Raw genomic sequence first — 17677 nt, 5'->3', positions numbered from 1 at the left:
ATTGACTATGCTGAAGTGTAAGGGAACTACATTTTTTGCCGATGTTAAAAATATTATTATTTTAAAAATAGTCATAGAAATCGACATTGTTAATGTTTTATTTGCTATATTTTCTAAAAACTAAAGTTTTTCTGCCTCTAGTACCTATGCCTCAGTATATTAACATATAATACAAATAGTTTCCTGTTAACAAAGCCCGTCTATGACGCTTCTTAACAGACGTAGAAACCAAAAGTTGAAGATTAACACAAAGCTATTAAGAAAGATACAATATACATGAATATCTCTTATGAAGAAGAAGTTAATTTACGAAATATTCTTCGATACAAAATAGTGTTGAAAGATAGCCTGGAAGATACAAGCTATGCGGTAACTTCTAAAATTTATAATGTTAGTTGGATTATTTTCTGATAATTGTTTCAAAAGTGTGTACAAACGATACTGCAGATAATTGACGAAGCAAGCAGCTACTGGTTATACGACTGCCGAAAAGTAATTCATTATGTAACATGAATTAAAAAAAGAAAAAAAGAAAAACGATATATTGTATTTGAAGTAAAATCTAGCTTCCACTATAAAAAAGAATGATGAAATATACGAACATACTATTGAATCGCAATGAGTTTTACTCTCTCAAAAAATAAATTACTTTCAAAGGTTTTTTTTAAAAAAAAAAAAAGTATTATAAGCATTCAAAAGTTTCATATAGTAAAATTTCGTATTATGAAGTGCCTATGCAGAAATTTAATTCTGTACATAAATAATTGACATGAATATGGAAAAACAGAAAGAAGTCCTAGACCATTACTTGATTACTTAATTCTGTGTATTTATTAATTCAAGCTCAACTTTGACGTAATATATAGTCTCAGATTTTTTTGTTAGCCTTACACCGACGAATAATGTATGTCATTACTGCTTAAATTAATGTTATGTATGTAATTCGGAGCAACTGTATTAATGATTACCCGAGTATTAATCTAAAATAGATTTAACAAGGTATCACAAAGGATACTTGCAGTTATCCCGTCGATATTTGCAGTTATACATTTATTTAGAAATTGCCACAATTTATGAGTTATACGAGAAATTAAATATACTAGAAAGGCTCAACAAAATTCATAAACCTTCCTTTCGTAGTTTAGATAATACTTAATAACCATTTATAGTGAATATACAAGACTATTTTAATCAGTAAGCTGTTTGTCGGACACGCCCTAATTCAGGATTGTGACAAAGTTCTATAAACAATTTAGCTTTCTTTTTAGTACTTATAGAGAAAGTACTGGTCTAATAGCATCAGTATACATTGTAAGTAGTCAGTAATTCCATACAAGTTTGGAATTGGAAGTTATTTAATATATTTCGTGTAACTCACTTTTCTTCTTTCAGTATTCTATTTTCTTACAAAACGCATATTATCTTCTTCCATTCATTTTTTATTTTTTTTACAGGTTTTGGTATATTTTGCACATTATAATTTTAAATAACCAGTAAGGTATGAATATCAAACAATATTTTCCCTTGAAAACTACTAAAAGCCTGTACCTTAGATAATTATTTCAGTTGCACAAGTTGTAATGAATTATTGAAATAAACAACTGACTTATAATCTAAAATGTGAACTGTTTATGATTTAATAACACTGCACTTATATTTGGACTTTTCTTTAATAATAGGTTTTTTTAAAACAGACTTGGCTAAGTTTATTTGGTTCATGTAATATGTACAAAAGGATTACAAAGCAATGATGTGCCTTTAGTTCCAGAATTACAATGCGTAATTTTGTATAAGAGTCAAACGAGCTAGAAGTTCCTGTGAATGAATACATGCCGACTTTCATAAAAAGTATTTTGAAGTCGAATATTAAAAACAGAATGTCATCCGATTCGATTTTTAAATCTTCGACATGATTTAAAAAAATATATATATATATTCTGAATACTTTGGCTAAAATAAAAGTTTGCAGTTTTCTGCACTTGAATTATTTCGTACAAAAATTACCATACTCCATTTTCTTATTTCCTACAACATTGGTATTCTTACCAACTTATTTAATAAAACTGATAATTTCTTCATAGTAATCTCTCCAATTTTAGTAGCCTAAATGTCTTGTAACAAGCGTTTATCATGTCCATAAATTTGAAATAAAATCACGCGAACTCAGAAATTCAAGATTACGTAACACGAACTGTCAAAAAATATATATATCACATTATCCTTATTGAAATGACCCATTAAGGTACAAAAAATTTAGCTGTTGTAGAAACTTCATAAGGATTATAATTCAGAAATATCCTTTCTATCAATGAATATTTTAATATAATAATAATAATGATAATATCAATCTCTTATATTGTTTAATTATCTATTTGGTACGTATATATATATATATATATATATATATATATATATATATATATACTAGAAATTTATTGCGATCAAAAGGTGACAAGAACACGATATACATTTTCATTTCTCTTCCTACTAAAAGCTGGAACTCTTCTGATCGTACTTACATTCTTGTGCAATCGACCCTATTTTGTACTTTATTTAATCAGTTATTTGAAGCTACATCTCTATCAAAAATTTCGTAGGCTACTAAATTTAATATTTTTCGAAACAATATTCTAGATCTACGATTTGTCAATATTATTGTACTAATAATAGTTCTTTTTACATCTGAAATGTATCTTCACTTACGCTTTCTTTCTAAACTCTATTGTGCTTGCTACGAAAAGACATTATTTGTCAAATATCTTCAAATTTCGAAACCTCCTTCACTTCTGTCTTTTACGTTTTATCATTGGTCTTAAATCGCTTTACTAACAAGATGTCAACACCGTGATACAGGATGTGCACTTACACGTAAAATTAATATTATCTTATTTACACGAACTTATTGATATATAATTCTCAGTTGTGTTATGAATTTCACGTACAATATTTGCTTGTATGAGTCTCAATAATGTAATTTTCACTGATATAAGCAAAATTATTTTAATTCTTTAACGTGCTCAATAACTATTCGCATAATGTAATTGTAAGTTTTTCACTGAATTTATAAGAGATAATTTAAATCACAAAGCATACTGCTTACACTTTGAAAACAAGTTTATCCTATCAAAATTTGTTTGTTAGTTGTGTATTTTGGTTAGTAATTCCTCTCAACTATCATACAACATTAAAAGGCATTACTGAATACATGAAAAACGGGAATAATATTTACACTACACATTTTCTGACAGAAAGTTATTAATAATAGTACTAGAGATGCTTAGGTGGAAAAAAAGGAAAAACCAGCATAGCAAACATTTATATAGAACAATACTATACCTTGAAGCTGTCTGTTAATTAATGCAGTTATGCCAGGTCCGTCTCCTGATTTCTTTACAATTAACATTGGCTTATCTTCTCCGTCCTCAATGTTATTTGGCAAGTGGCCGTTATTACTTGCAGCCATCGTTTCACTGACCTGTTGAAGAAGTTCAAATTCAGTATATCGTTTATTTATTAATTCTTACATTACTTAAAATGAGTTCAATTTGAACATTTTTTTTTTTTATCATGATAGGTGCTATTATAGGATAAACAGAATAATTCAAACGGTTAATGCGACATATCATTAGTAATTGGGACCACAAATTAACCCAAAATTAAAAATTAAAATAACGGATGTCAACTCGAACATTATAAGGAAAAGAAAGTAACTTGATAGTACTAAGATCAATTTTATTTGTTTATTCGTAATTCTTGTTCTCCCTAACGAATATAACAAAACAATTACATTATTTCAGTAAGATTTCACAGTGTTCAGAACAGGGTTGGCTGGTTTAAACCAGCTGGTTTTTTTCAAAAAAACCAACTGGTTTAAACCAAAAAACGAAAAATGTTCGTAAAAGTGTAAGTGTTTGTAAAATCTTGATGAACACACATTTGTGGGTTATCACATTTCACTCCAGTATATTATTCGTATTATATTCAGACTAAATTCCCTATTCATTAATCAAAAAGATTATACTACAAAATCAGCTTTTGTTTTTTAAGTTCATGAATGTTTCGTTTGTGATTTTTTTAAATAATTTGTTATTATTGTTATGTAATTGCAATCAAAGAAAAATTCTAAATATTGTTTCGTTTCAATAATGTTTACTATTGATAAAATACATCGAAATGCCGTACTTTTGTGTGCGTGTGTGTGAGTGGGTGGGGGGTCATACAAATCCCACGAGAGGCATTTAGTGAAATCAGAAGTATCTTTGGTATCTATTTATGTATAAATGTGTCTGAGCCAAAGTGGACTCAAATAATTCGTATCTTTATTCTTTATTCACTGATATGCAAATTAAGTCATTGTATTTCTTTAACTTGGACTAATAAAAGTCGTTGTTAACTAAGTTGGACTAAATTAGTTCTTCTGTACTCTGTAGTACTTTGAAATTGTCCATATGTAATTCTGTATAATGGTTTCACTTGTGCAACTGTTTATCTTTTTGTCCCTCTGAAATGACTCTTGACAATTACATTAACATGTATGTAAAGATCAGTACAACATATTTTTATCGGGAGTCCTTCGTGAGTGGGTCGGCAGACGTATCGCATTTGTGGTCTATTAGTCCTGGTTCCGAGTTCAAATGGAGGACAATTTCTCTCGGATCTAAGTCGAGAAGCGGTTTGGATTCCACTTTGCTTATGTGACCCCTTTCAGCATAACCCGGTTGTTGCATAATAACACCAAGGCGAAACAAACTTATTTCTGTCCATATATGATATGAATACATTGAGCAAATTATTTAAACCAAAAACCCTGATTTAAACCAAAAAAACTTGGTTTAAACAAAAAAAAAAGGGTTTTTTGTTTTTATTTTAAATAAAAACCATGGTTTTTGCCAACCCTGGTTCAGAATTAGCCTGATTTAAATCTACAAAGTTTTTAAAGTCTACAAAAGACTAGTTTATAGTCTCTCTTTAATATGTTGTTATTATTAATCATAATTAGTCTTACTATTTGCAACTATCTTCTATCCAATTTCAAATAACTGACATATTAGGAATATTCATTAGTTTTCTTTTGTTTCGCTTTGTCTAAGCAATTATTTTCTACATTTGCCAACAAAAGCCTATATTCCCCTTCAAAATTAATTCCTTCAAGAACTTCGAAATTAATATGTTCATGTATTTAATGTTTGGTATAATTTGCATTAACACATGCCAACTTGGAGCTGCAGATATATTTTTTCAAACGTATTTTCCATTTCAAAGTTATTGACCAGGGTTGGCAAAAAACATGTTTTTTATTGAAAAAAACAAAACAAAACAAAAAAAAAACGTTTTTTTGGTTTAAACCTTTTTTTTTTTGTTTAAAGCAGGTTTTTTTGGTTTAAATTATTTGCTCTATGTATTTATACCACATATGGGCAAAAATAAGTTTGTTTCGCCTTGGTGTTATTTTACAACAACCAGGTTATGTTGGAAGAGGTCACATAAGCTTAAAGCGGAATCCAAACCGCTTCTCGGCTTATATCCGAGAGAAATTGTCCTCCACTTGAACTCGAAACCGGGACTAATTGGCCACAAATACGATACGTCTGCCGACGCACTCAGGAAGGACTCCTGATAAAAGTACGTGGTACTGATCTTTACATAGAACTACTTGTTAATATAATTGTCAAGAATCATTTAAGAAGGACAAGAAGATAAACAGTTGCACAAGTGAAACCATTATACAGAATTACATATGGACAATTTCAAAATACTGCAAGTACAGAAGAACTAATTTAGTCCAAGTTAAAGAAATACAACGACTTAATTTGCATATCAGTAAGAAAAGTGAATAAAGGTACGAATTAATTGAGCCCACTTTGGCTCTGACCCATTTATACATAAATAGATACCAAAGATACTTCTGATTTCAATAAATGCCTCTCGTGGGTTTGTATGACCCCCTCCCAAAAAAAGAACGGCATTTCGATGTATTTTATCAACAATAAATATTATTAAAACGAAACGATATTTAGCATTTTCCTTTGATTGCAATTTTGCATAACAACAACAAACAAAAAAACTCTCAAAAGAAACATTCATAAACTTATATAAAAAAGTTGCTTTTGTAGTATAATCTTTTTGAGTAATGAATGGGGACTTTAGGTCTGAATATAATACGAATAATATACGGGAGAGAAACGTGATAACCCACAAATGTGTGTTCATTACGACTTTACAAACACTTACACTTTGACGAATCGACTTTTGTTAGTGACTGCACAAAGACAAAAATATTACATGAACATTGTTGGGTGACTGTCAATTTCTGTAAAATACCTACGTACCGTTCACCAAAGCGTATCATGTAAGCGTATCAAAGCAAATAGCATTATCTTGTTATACATTAGCAGAAAAATGTATTTAAGTTATTTTAGGAATGAAACAAGGTTTCATTGGGTCATTATAGCTTTTAAAGATTAAAGATCAAAGAGGAACTAAGAGAGTAAATGACATTGCTGTTCTATAATGTGTGCGTGCTCAGACTTTCAGTTTATGTGAAATATATTGTTAATCGGTCATAAAAGTACTTTTTCTTCAAATTTGTTGTTTCTTAGTAGGCAAAATAAGTAATTATCTTAAATGTAATAAGCTGTCTTAGCTAGAGAGATCACAAATGTTTGTGACTGAATTTTGCATAATTTAAGAACATAATACTCTTATCTGTCACGAATTCTGATACAATATATTGTATAAAAATACGTTTAGCTCCATTCTTCGTGTTGTAATTAAACTACTACCTATAATATGGGCGATAAATTATGTACACTTTACACAACACAGTAAGATAATACAAGAAAAATCAAAACACGTATACATAAACATAAATATTGATACACGGTGTATGTAATATAAAAAAATGTATTGAAATAAAATAATATATCTATTTACTGAATGGCAAAACGTATTAGCACATGACTAATACAAAGAATCCAATAACACACAGTTAATGTAATAAAAATATTACAGATTAGTTCCGTTACTGAAGTCAGATCAGATTAGATCACACAATAGATTTCAAATTGTAGTATTAGTATATCCATGACTTAGTATATTTATGTTGCCTGCTGATTGTATGATTTATATGTATGTCCTAATTTCATGTCTTGCACCATCTCATGGCCTATTGTACGCAAAATAAAGAAAAACAAGTTATATTTTCGTGCTCTCTAAAACAGCGTTAAGTTTTTCGTTCTTTCGAGAATAACCGTAACTATACGTGATATATCGTTCACACATTTTCGCTAGCTCTGGGTTTCTGAACGTGAACTGCGCTCTTCATATCCATTGATCCCATTTTTTAAACATGGCATTTCTATGGATCTTACAACAGTCGTATTTTTTTTTAATATATAATTTACGATACTTTTTTATATCCAACCAATGAACGTAATTTAACTGTTTATTCGTTTCCTTTGTCATTTTCAACATGTCTTAAAAATAATAATAATAATAATAATTTCAAATTATGTTACTTTTAAATTGGTATCGTTCGTATGCATCTATTTTATTACAGCCCCCAATCGCATCAAAACATTTAGATCAGCGTACGACGATAAAAGGAACTTTAATACGAGTTTCGGTACATTTAATACCAATATTTTTCTTTAAATAATGCTTTCTATATGGCTTCTACAACCCGACTCTCATGCTCTACAATGGAGTGTATGAAACATATTCTATAATGCTTTAGTAATAATATCCATGTAGCAACTCAATGCGAGATACAGGACATAATTTGAAAGCATATTTACATACTTAATAAGCAAGCTTGATTTTATATTCGATAATGCTTTGCTAATCGTGAATCTTGTATTCATAAACATGTAATTCAGCAATTGTACAGCAAAATCTGAGTTATTTAAAAGGAAAGGCCTAAGTAACAAATATGTTCTCTCTTATCAATATAATATTGCATTAATAATATCAATTAAAAAATTATTACGCTGCTTATTCAATGGCGATGAGTTGAAGCAAAAGGTCAACTACAAAAAAGTACTACTAGGTTTTTTGTCAAGTTTACATCCAGCATACTTGCACTGTTTATTATAAGGGATAAACAAGCTATCCTTGGAACGTTATTTTTCTGCGCAACGAACGGATATAGAAATAACAATAAATGAAGCGTATGGTAAGTGATGAGTTACTTTTTCCAGATTAAACTGTCATAAATGTATCATGAGATCAATGGCAGAACGTCGGTTTTTATTAATACTGTAAAAAAAAAAAAAAAAAAAAAAAAAAAAAAAAAAAAAAAAAAATAGTTCAACCAGTTGTTGCACATTATCCCGTATCGTAAACCATATCAATGTAATTTTAAATCTCATAGCATCATTCAACTTGACAACTGTTAGCAATGCAGATGGTATGTTAGCTACTCGGAAGGTTTATAAAACACATAACTGTTTCCTTTGGAGGGTGTGTTGTTGGAAAATTGTGATATTTTTAAAAACTGAGACGAAGTTCGCTTAGTTAAATGAAGGTTACGTTTGCGATTCGTTGATTTGTTTTAATCAAAATTTTAGCAGAAGAAAGAAAATCATATCATGATACCATTATATTCTTTCTTGTAACCGAAGCTACCAATAATATCGGCGATAAATTAAATTTAGTTTAAGCTTAGGTATAGAACACGAGTAGAGCAAAAGTATTGGAAAGAAAGAGTATAGCTAATGGAAGAGATGAAAGCTTATAATATTCAAGTGTAAGTATAAAGTGAAGTAAAAACAGAGTATTAGAGAAGTAAAACTAGACTAGGAGTATATAAAGAAATACTGTGAAGTACCGGCAGGCAAAAGTAGTTTGAAGTGAGTTGATTTTGAGTTTAACGTCCCTTTCAGCAGCGAGGCTATGAGACGGGGGCCTACTGATTAACGTGGAACCCGAACCACATGAGCTCCCACCGGGTCTCCCACGCCAAAGGCGCTTACGATAACTGCTTAGACACGAAGGAGCTCCAAAGGTAGTTTGAATTATCGTGACTTCGCAAGAAGACAGCAAATGGAAAGCGAACAACTCAATAATAACATAGGCAGATCTAGAAATGGAGAAACGAATAACGACTATACAATTATATGCCCTGATGGAGGAATTAGATGCAATGGATGTGGTGAGTTAACAAGAACACTGGAAAAAGCAGTACAAAGAAAAACACTCAAATAATAATAATAATAATAATAATAATAATAACGAGAGATTGGAATGCACGAATAGGTGACGACCCTTGGAGTGGACGTAGTTCAATAGGAAGTTATGGAGGCGAGAAATCAAGAAATGACAACTGAAATCAAATACAGGAGTTCTATATAGAAAACAAACTGATATTAGAAAATATATTTTACAACCACAAAATGATACACAACATTACTCTTGAAACAGAAGGACAAAATGCAAGCTATATCATGGACTATATGATATTCTCTAATCCAATTAAATATACTGTCCTAGAGATCAAAGTGACAAGGGACGGGCACACAACTCAATACCGACCACAGGGATAAAATATTCTATAGCATAAAGGCAGAGGCAGTCGAACCAAGTAGATAAGAGACACTGTGGTAAAGGCAATAAAGAAAATCACACGAAACTTAAGGTTAATGAACTTTTTGCAGTAAGGAAAGATGCATATTCTTTATCGTATGCAACCAACAATGCTTTCCTGGTGTATAGGTTGCATAGAAGCTATGGAATGTCCTTGATTTTAAACTACATAGTACATTAGAGTGTCCGTTACCCGTAATGAATTCAGCAGATATAATCGCTCTTGCTATCTTGTGCAAAAAAAACAGAATTCAAAAATTTACTTTCGAGAGTTATCGTGCGAAATAACGGACGGACGAACGTACTAACAGTACAATCTTTTAAGTCCCACAGCCTGATCCTAATAAATGCAGAAGTACTAAAAGGACGAAGAAAAGATAGATTCCAAGAGATTAAGAGAGAAACTGAAACGACTTCGACAGAACAATAATCCGAATATCGATAAAAAAAATGAAGATATTTTAAAGAGAACAGCCTACAAATGTGAATGAAAGGCAATAGAAGGTAAAAGAGAACAAAATGATAGAATGAAGAGGTAAAAAGACTAATGAAACATACGAAAAGGGATGGAAGCACATCTTAAGTATATGTAGAGAAGAAGAAAGAGAATCAATTATAGAAACAAAGGATTTAGTGAAAGCAAAAGCAAAAGCATGGGAACTAATTGAAACACAAACAAAACAAAAAAGTAAATAAATAAATAAAATAAGAACAACAATGATTTATTAAGGCTCTCAGTATCAAATACAGAAATTACGTCAAGAGGACTAAAAATGAAGCAAAAGAAGTGGTGACAAATCTTCCGGATATATTCGAAGTCCAGCAGAAAAGTTACCATAAAGACGAAACTTCACTAACCTTCGAATTAAGGGAGATATAAGCAGAAACAAAGACCGAAAGAAACAGAATGAAGAAAGTGAAACGTATGAAATAAGTATGACTAAGTGGTTACACTTGGGGCTTTCCAGATTTCCGAGCACCGGCCGGGTTCAAAATACATTCTAAGGATTAACAAAGTAAATCTAAGGGCTTCAATATTAAACTACCTACAATTAATTATCTATGCCATTTATGCATTATAGGTATGTTATACCTAGTTGTTGTTATTTACAAGGATCATATTTTTATTGTAACAAAAGGAAACATTTAAACTCTTTTTCATTGTTGGGCTGTATTATAGCCTAGCACTAACGTTGTTTTATTTGATGATTTGACAGCTGCAAAGTTTAAATTTAGTTTCGATGGAAATGAGGTGTACATTGAGTTTTCTGTTTTGAAATCTATAATATCAAGAATTGATAGATATAACAATAATTGTAAAATTATGGAATGCGTTTTTCGATAAAGCAGTTCACCAAATCTATTCAAATCTTGCTGTACATGTTGAATGTGTGTAACAAAAGATGATCAGATGATAGGAACAGAATGTCAACAGAACTTATGATGGCCAAAATTTCTTTTCAGATGAATATGAAAATGCCCTGTCAAAACTTCCACACAGTGGTTCTGAAAAATATGACTCTTCACGTAACAAGGAACTAAAATAATAATAAAAATAATAAAATAGGCGTCTATAATCCCTAATGTTTAGTCTTATTTTCATTTAGTTTGGTACAACATACGTTTGGTTAATAGTAATGGTAATGTTAGTAGTTAATAATAGTGGTGGTAAGTGTTAGAAGTATCGGTGGTAATACCATACAGGAAACTTCAAATTCATGCCATCAATTACAGAAATGCCTTTGTCTCCGAGCCTGCTTTATTTTAATCTGGCTTTAAATATACAAATCGTCATATTTCAGTAGAAAGTACAGGAGAAAGATATAGTATACGGCCAGAATACTTCAAATATGACGGCATGATAAACAGTGGCTAAAGAAAATACTTCAGAAAGCTTGAAATTGGGGGAAATATCACAGGAACGGGAAGAAAATCTTATACTCCCTTCATCCGAATCAGGTACAATATCTGTTGTGAGACTATTTGCTTCAATATTTAAATTTTATTACAAAAGATTTCCCTTGCATCCATTTGTGAAAAAAAAGAAAAAAGAAAAAGAAAACATTAAAGACTTCAAACATCTCATCTGAGCCACTTTTTCTTGTTTGTTTGTTTGTTTGTTTGTTATCGAAAACTGCGAGGATAGTAGCTACGCCCAGAAATGCCAACAGGATTTTTTCCAAGTGGGGGGGAGGAGGGCAAAAGATCGACACATAAGTGAAGTCGCAAATATAAACACCTTAATGAACATAATTCATGTAAAAACATTATTACTGAAGCATATTGAGTAACTATATTAACTACAACAAATTTATTTACTGTTCCAGTGTGTGAGTAAACAAATCTAATATATTTTGACGTGTATTTCGAAACTGTAGGGAGGAGAAAGCAATTGCTTCAGCTGCGGATGCCCATGACTACGCCACTGTATGAGACGTCAAAACTCTGAAGAACTTTCATTTATTAATAAAACTTCGAAGTCCTCTTGAACGGAATATATTAAATCTTTAAAGGTACTTCCAGAGATATTCATAATATGTAAGTATTCTTGATTACCTCAACCTTTATTTATTTATGTATTTATTTATCCTTGGAGAAATAGCGTTCAACTTATTGGCCTTGGACGCTTTTCGAAAGTTTTAAATTTGTAAGTTAAGACCTGAAACCCCGTATGAATACTAGAGACATATTTCTCTCTCTAAGCCCTCTTCATTCTTTTAAACTTCTCAAATCAAAGAATATTATGATTTAATTAATACTTTCCTCGCACTTACTAAATACTATCAGCAAAGATGATTAGACTGCGACGTCTAACAAATTTATCTAACAACAAACAACATCTAGAAAATACCCACTATTTTACGAAATAATGATTAACTGTTAGCAATATAGAGTTCTGAAGTGAATTTAATATTTATTCGTCAACCTTGCTCTTCCTATTTTGAAAATTATGGCACAGATATGGATGAGATTTACACATTTCAAAATTTAGTTTTTCATTTATTTATTTTAAGAAACTAAATAAAAGGAAACGCTTGTCGAGTAATATTTGCGGTCATATGACAACGACTCAACCAGAATCATACAGTACGATTGTGTACAAAATTTCAGAGAAACTGCAAATGACTGCAATCATATATTGTGGCTGTCATAGATTTAAAACACTCATAACTTTGGATTTTAAATTTTATTCTTTCTTTCTTTTCTTTTCTTCTTTCTTCTGCATTGCATCTTTCCTTGAATAAACCTAACTTTATCTCTTTCGACTAAATACGCTGAAGTAATAACGTGGTTCTATAATTTGACTTTCTAGAGCCGAGATAACGTGGTGGAGTAGGACGTATATTGTACGTAATCTTGTATGATTACGTCACTTCAGCCGCCAAATATACCATTATACAACATCCAGCATAGTTCTGAGTTCACATAATCTAAACAGTAGGTCCCTTTATCCATAACCTCAGTGTTATATAGGGACGTAATGCGAAAATAAATCAATCGATACATCGAAGCTGCCAACGTAAATAAAGTTAAACACATACTTTCCAAGAATAATGTACTGGGGAGGCATTACTTCCAACATGAATCAGAATCTGTTGAGTTCATCAAATGCGTCAGCAAATCAAGCCTGCTGCGGATAAAAGAAGACCAAACTGTGTAAATATATACAAGTTAGTATTTTCATCTTAAGGCAAAGGCTACTGGAAAAGAAAAATAATGTAATAGCTGGAAAGCCAAGAAGTAAATTAAGCATATACAAGACGTGGTGTCAATTCGAATCTGAAAGCAAAAGTAATTTCAGCACGTGCTAGCATTAAGCTCACTAAATGGAAGATTTGAATTTAATCTATATCGTAAAATATGGTTTCTTGCGCACCTTTGACAAATTAAAAGAAAGAATGCAATGTGTGAAAAATGAAATAAGATATTTTAATATTCCACTATTACACCTTGTAGACCTAAGACAGTTAATAGATTCAAGTCAATGACATTGGTAGAATATGGAAGTAGGAAGAAACGGAGAATTCTAAGAAAACGCTGCGACATGACTGTGTTCATAACCCTACATTCCCTGCGATTGAAACTGCTCACTAGTATCCATCTGCGTATTATAGAGTTGTTTGTTTGAAGTCATGCTTCAGCACCGAGATTATGTGAAAACTGGACCTACAGTTTAATGTCGAATTTGAATATTTACCCTCGCCGGAGATCGAAGCCAGAACCACATGCTAAGAAAGCACACATGCGCACTCACCGCTTGACCACTCGGGAGTCATTATAATTTCGCAACACTTTATGTAAGTTAGTGGGTCGAGCGTGGTGTTATTTATACACCTTCAAAATTGTCTTCATATTCAAGGGAAGTATTTGCAATTGGCTATTATTCAAACTTTGCAATCGACGTAATGTATTGCATGCAAAATTAGTTTATCTGACTCTTTCTCTTTAGTAAGAACTAGCAACCAGCGTCTAAATGCAAAATTCAGCGGTATCAGCATTGAGAATTATAAAAACAGCAATGAATAATAAGAAAAATATTTATATATTCCACCCGATCTAAAAATTATATTTATATATACGCTTTGTCATTAGAATATGTGACTTACTTCGCAGGAATGCAGTATCTTACGAATTCAGTTCTTTGTAATTCTTGTACTTCGTGAGAAAATATTTGCCCAAATATTTGTCACTAGTATCCAGTGAAAATTTATTCTACTTATTATACATAGGGAACATGGATAAATGATAGTTTAAATAACAGTAATAATATGGGTAATTCAAATCCATGAATTCTTAACCATAGGAGGTGCAATGTGTTATGGTATTTTTCTATTCGACTTGTAGTTAAGGTATGCAAACAACGATCAAAAGTTTGAGGTTACACACTGAAATTGTGACTGTACAAGGTATGATATGAATGTATTATATCAGACATTTTCATATATATTCCATTGGTGTAGTCTAATTTCATTTACTTTCGTGGAATAATATTTGTTTCTTGTAGATATATACAAAGTATGTGTAAAGAATATTGTAGACAATGTGTTTTCAATTGCCTATATTTCTTATTACTGTTTTCAATTCTGCGAATTTTCCTCATTTGTCCTGCGCATTGTGATTGTAGCAGTAGATCGATTTATATTAACATCCCACTAGTTTTCACTTTAGTAATTCAATTAAGTTCACAGTCTTCAACAGATAAGTCAAGTATTATGAAGAGTCAATTTATTAGGTCTGTTTTTATTAAGTATTTTACCTACATTTCTTTTCCTTACTTCGGGGCTATCCATATGCTTTGAGATCTGTTACATTAAATTATATCGTTATATTCTTGTTGTGCCAAGCTTATACAATATCCATCTAGAGACAGTATCAAAATAATGGAAGCATTTATAGTTAGCAACGCATACGATGCGTAAGGTGGTAGCACTGAGATGCGTGTGAAGGCACTTACTGTTGTTAATGGTGTGTTAGACGATTGTCTGTATTACGTCAGACAAGGCAGAACTGAGGGGTGTATTGAAGTCGGCAGACGATGGTGATACAAAATGGGAGACCGCTCTGAGTTTCAAAGAGCCCAAATTGTGGGTGCGCGGTTAGTTGGTGAAAGTGTATCTACAGTGGCCAATGTGTCGCAAGGAATAGTCTACTTAACTCTTGGTAAAACAACAGCCTTACTGAGAAAAAATAGCAGAGCAATGAAAACTATTGTCGCGAAAGACTGTAGAATGAATGTGGCAAAAGTGCGGAATTCAGTCAGCACCTGGAACAGCCTAGTGTGGTAATCACAATCCGACGTGACTTGCATAATTTGAACATCTGCGGTCGGGTAGCAATTTCTACCCAGCTGATCAACCCTAACAACACTTTAGCGCGTAGGAAAATGGTGCGGGGAACACGCAGAGTGGACCGTCGATGATTTGTAACGCAGTCTGATGAGTCCACTTTCCTCTTCATTTCGAACAGCAGCTCGTGTTAATGTATGGAAGCGGCTCTGTGATGCTATGGGCCGGAATTTCCTGGTATTCTGTGGGTTCTAACTACTCTCACAAGACGGTTTACTGTCTGATTATGAGTGAGCACGTGTATCCCTGAGTTACTGCTGAAGCTACTGTGGCGTGGTTTTATGGACATCGAGATGAATAACAGTTCACGTAGGCTTGCATACGTTCTTCAAACATTCTTTGAACATTGTATATTTTAAACTTACCCTTAAAAAGTGTTATTATGAATTCTGATCGATTAAATAGTTCAGTTTCATGTTGGATGACTTCTTTTCATATGCTGCGGTTCTTTTCATATGAATCTTTTAAAAAATTTAAAAAAGAAGAGAGAGAGAGAGAGACAACAGACTAATGTAAGTGATGGACATTATTCATTAGCTGATTTTACATTAAATCTAGACAATATAATTTAACTCAAGCTTCACCCCTATAAAATTTGTATGATCCAATTTCTGAGTTTCTACTGTTTACTAACTCTACGGTTTAAGGAAGTTGGTTGTTGTCGCAAAAACAAATGCCGTTCTGTGCAAAGCGAATCTTCTTAGGAGTGTTCCTATTGTTTCCTTAGATTATGATCATATTAATATTCCATCTACTTCTCGCCCTATCCGACAGTTTTTTCTAACAAGTTTCCAGTTAACATTATGTCCCCAATGCGAACGACGCTCCTTGGTCAGCAGAGTCTAGATTTACTTACCCCCATTGCATCCAGTGCCGAATATTCACGCAATTAAAAATAATAATAATAATAATCCCTACACGGTTATGTGCGGCAAGTGTTGAAGTGAAGAAGGTAAAATCCAGGGACAGGCAACTTTGCCGCAAGCGTCGATGCTAGCCTCTAAATATTATGAAATATGGCTAAAGAAAAGCAGTAAACCCCACAAACCACAGCCAATAACATCAGATATTCACTCACAACTAACAATCATCATCATAATAAAGCAACTTAATAATTTGAATAACAAAGTAAAATAAACCATGTCAAAAACGGGTGACATCACATGCAAAAAACAGCTGAACTTATATTTAGAACAGAAAAAAAGGAAAGAAAAAGTGCAAAGCTATTTGCAAAAAGCCACTACCCATAATTCTACAATAAAGAAAGAGGCACTAAGACCAGACCAAAACTGCAAAATCCTGATCACAAGAGGAACCAACTACAGGCATCTGAAAATAAAAAAAAGGGAATTTATGAAAGTTTCTGTACAAATCAATTTCAAAATCTTCAGTGACAATTAAAGCTATCTAGTTACTACTATTAGTCAATCTAATTTCTTTATATATAGATTATATACATACACACAAAATTCCAAGAATAAATACTTTAAAAAAATAAATAAAATAGTGCAACACACTGAGAACCAAATATAAACAAGTGTAATGCTTTTTCAAATACTAAAACTATTGAACATAATTATATAATAAATCAAATAAAAGTTAAATGATAAAGGCCAATGCAGAAGACTTAGTATATATATTTAATACCAATTTCAAACATAGATCAGGCTTTTAATTTATACGTGTGATTTTCCACAAGCAACAGGGTGTGACAAGATTGGAATTGTCTGGAAAGTGCAAAGAGGGATCAGAAAGAAAGTAGGTTGATAGACACACGAAAGAGACAGAATGATATTTGTATTGCATAGTAATTGATGTCAAAATAAACTACTTCTCTAAATAAGAACAAATGTAAGGACTGAATTAACTTTAAAAATCTATTTTAATTAATTATTACATAAATTCTCATTCGTTTCTGTATATTTGTGTCTATGTTGTGTGTAAAAATGAATGCACTACACAATTTTCAGGTTGTTAAAAATGTCAAAGGCTTCACCAGTAATAGTGAGTTAATTTCTCGTCCTAATAATAATAATGTTAATGAAAAAAAAAAAAAAAAATTGTGGTAACTCGGATACGGAGGATCCGGAGGAAAAGGGAGTGACATTTTGAGACAGTGTGCATATCTAACCAGTGGTGTACGTAAAATTTCATCAAGGAGATGGGTTGAGGCATTCAATTTCACAGCCTTTCAACTCGTATAATTTCTGCATAATATCTTGCTCGATGGAAGGGGACAGTTAAAACCT

General features: G+C 31.8%; 1 protein-coding gene across 6 annotated transcripts in view; it reads right to left on the bottom strand.

The window, feature by feature from the left end:
• The window catches only part of LOC145662909 (popeye domain-containing protein 3-like), a 406613-nt gene that overhangs the window by 25765 nt on the left and 363171 nt on the right, over window positions 1–17677 (bottom strand). For 4 of the 6 annotated variants that reach the window (XR_014127119.1, XR_014127120.1, XM_081728928.1 and 1 more), the window contains exons 6-7: window positions 16713–16757; window positions 3337–3475 (exon numbers count right to left, since the gene is read on the bottom strand). Coding sequence is in view for 3 of the 6 variants with exons in the window: in XM_081728928.1 (XP_081585054.1) it covers window positions 3337–3475; window positions 16713–16757 (184 nt within the window). In the remaining 3 variants the exon portion in view is untranslated. The remainder of the gene's footprint in view (window positions 1–3336; window positions 3476–16712; window positions 16758–17677) is intronic. The other 2 variants (XR_014127121.1, XM_081728943.1) reach the window with 1 other exon arrangement.

This window comes from Thermobia domestica, chromosome 1 (assembly GCF_964235325.1).
Source record: "Thermobia domestica chromosome 1, izTheDome1.hap1.1, whole genome shotgun sequence".
NCBI classification, from domain to species: domain Eukaryota; kingdom Metazoa; phylum Arthropoda; class Insecta; order Zygentoma; family Lepismatidae; genus Thermobia; species Thermobia domestica.
Note: the sequence above shows the minus strand (reverse complement) of the source record. Positions and strands in the feature narration are given on the sequence as shown.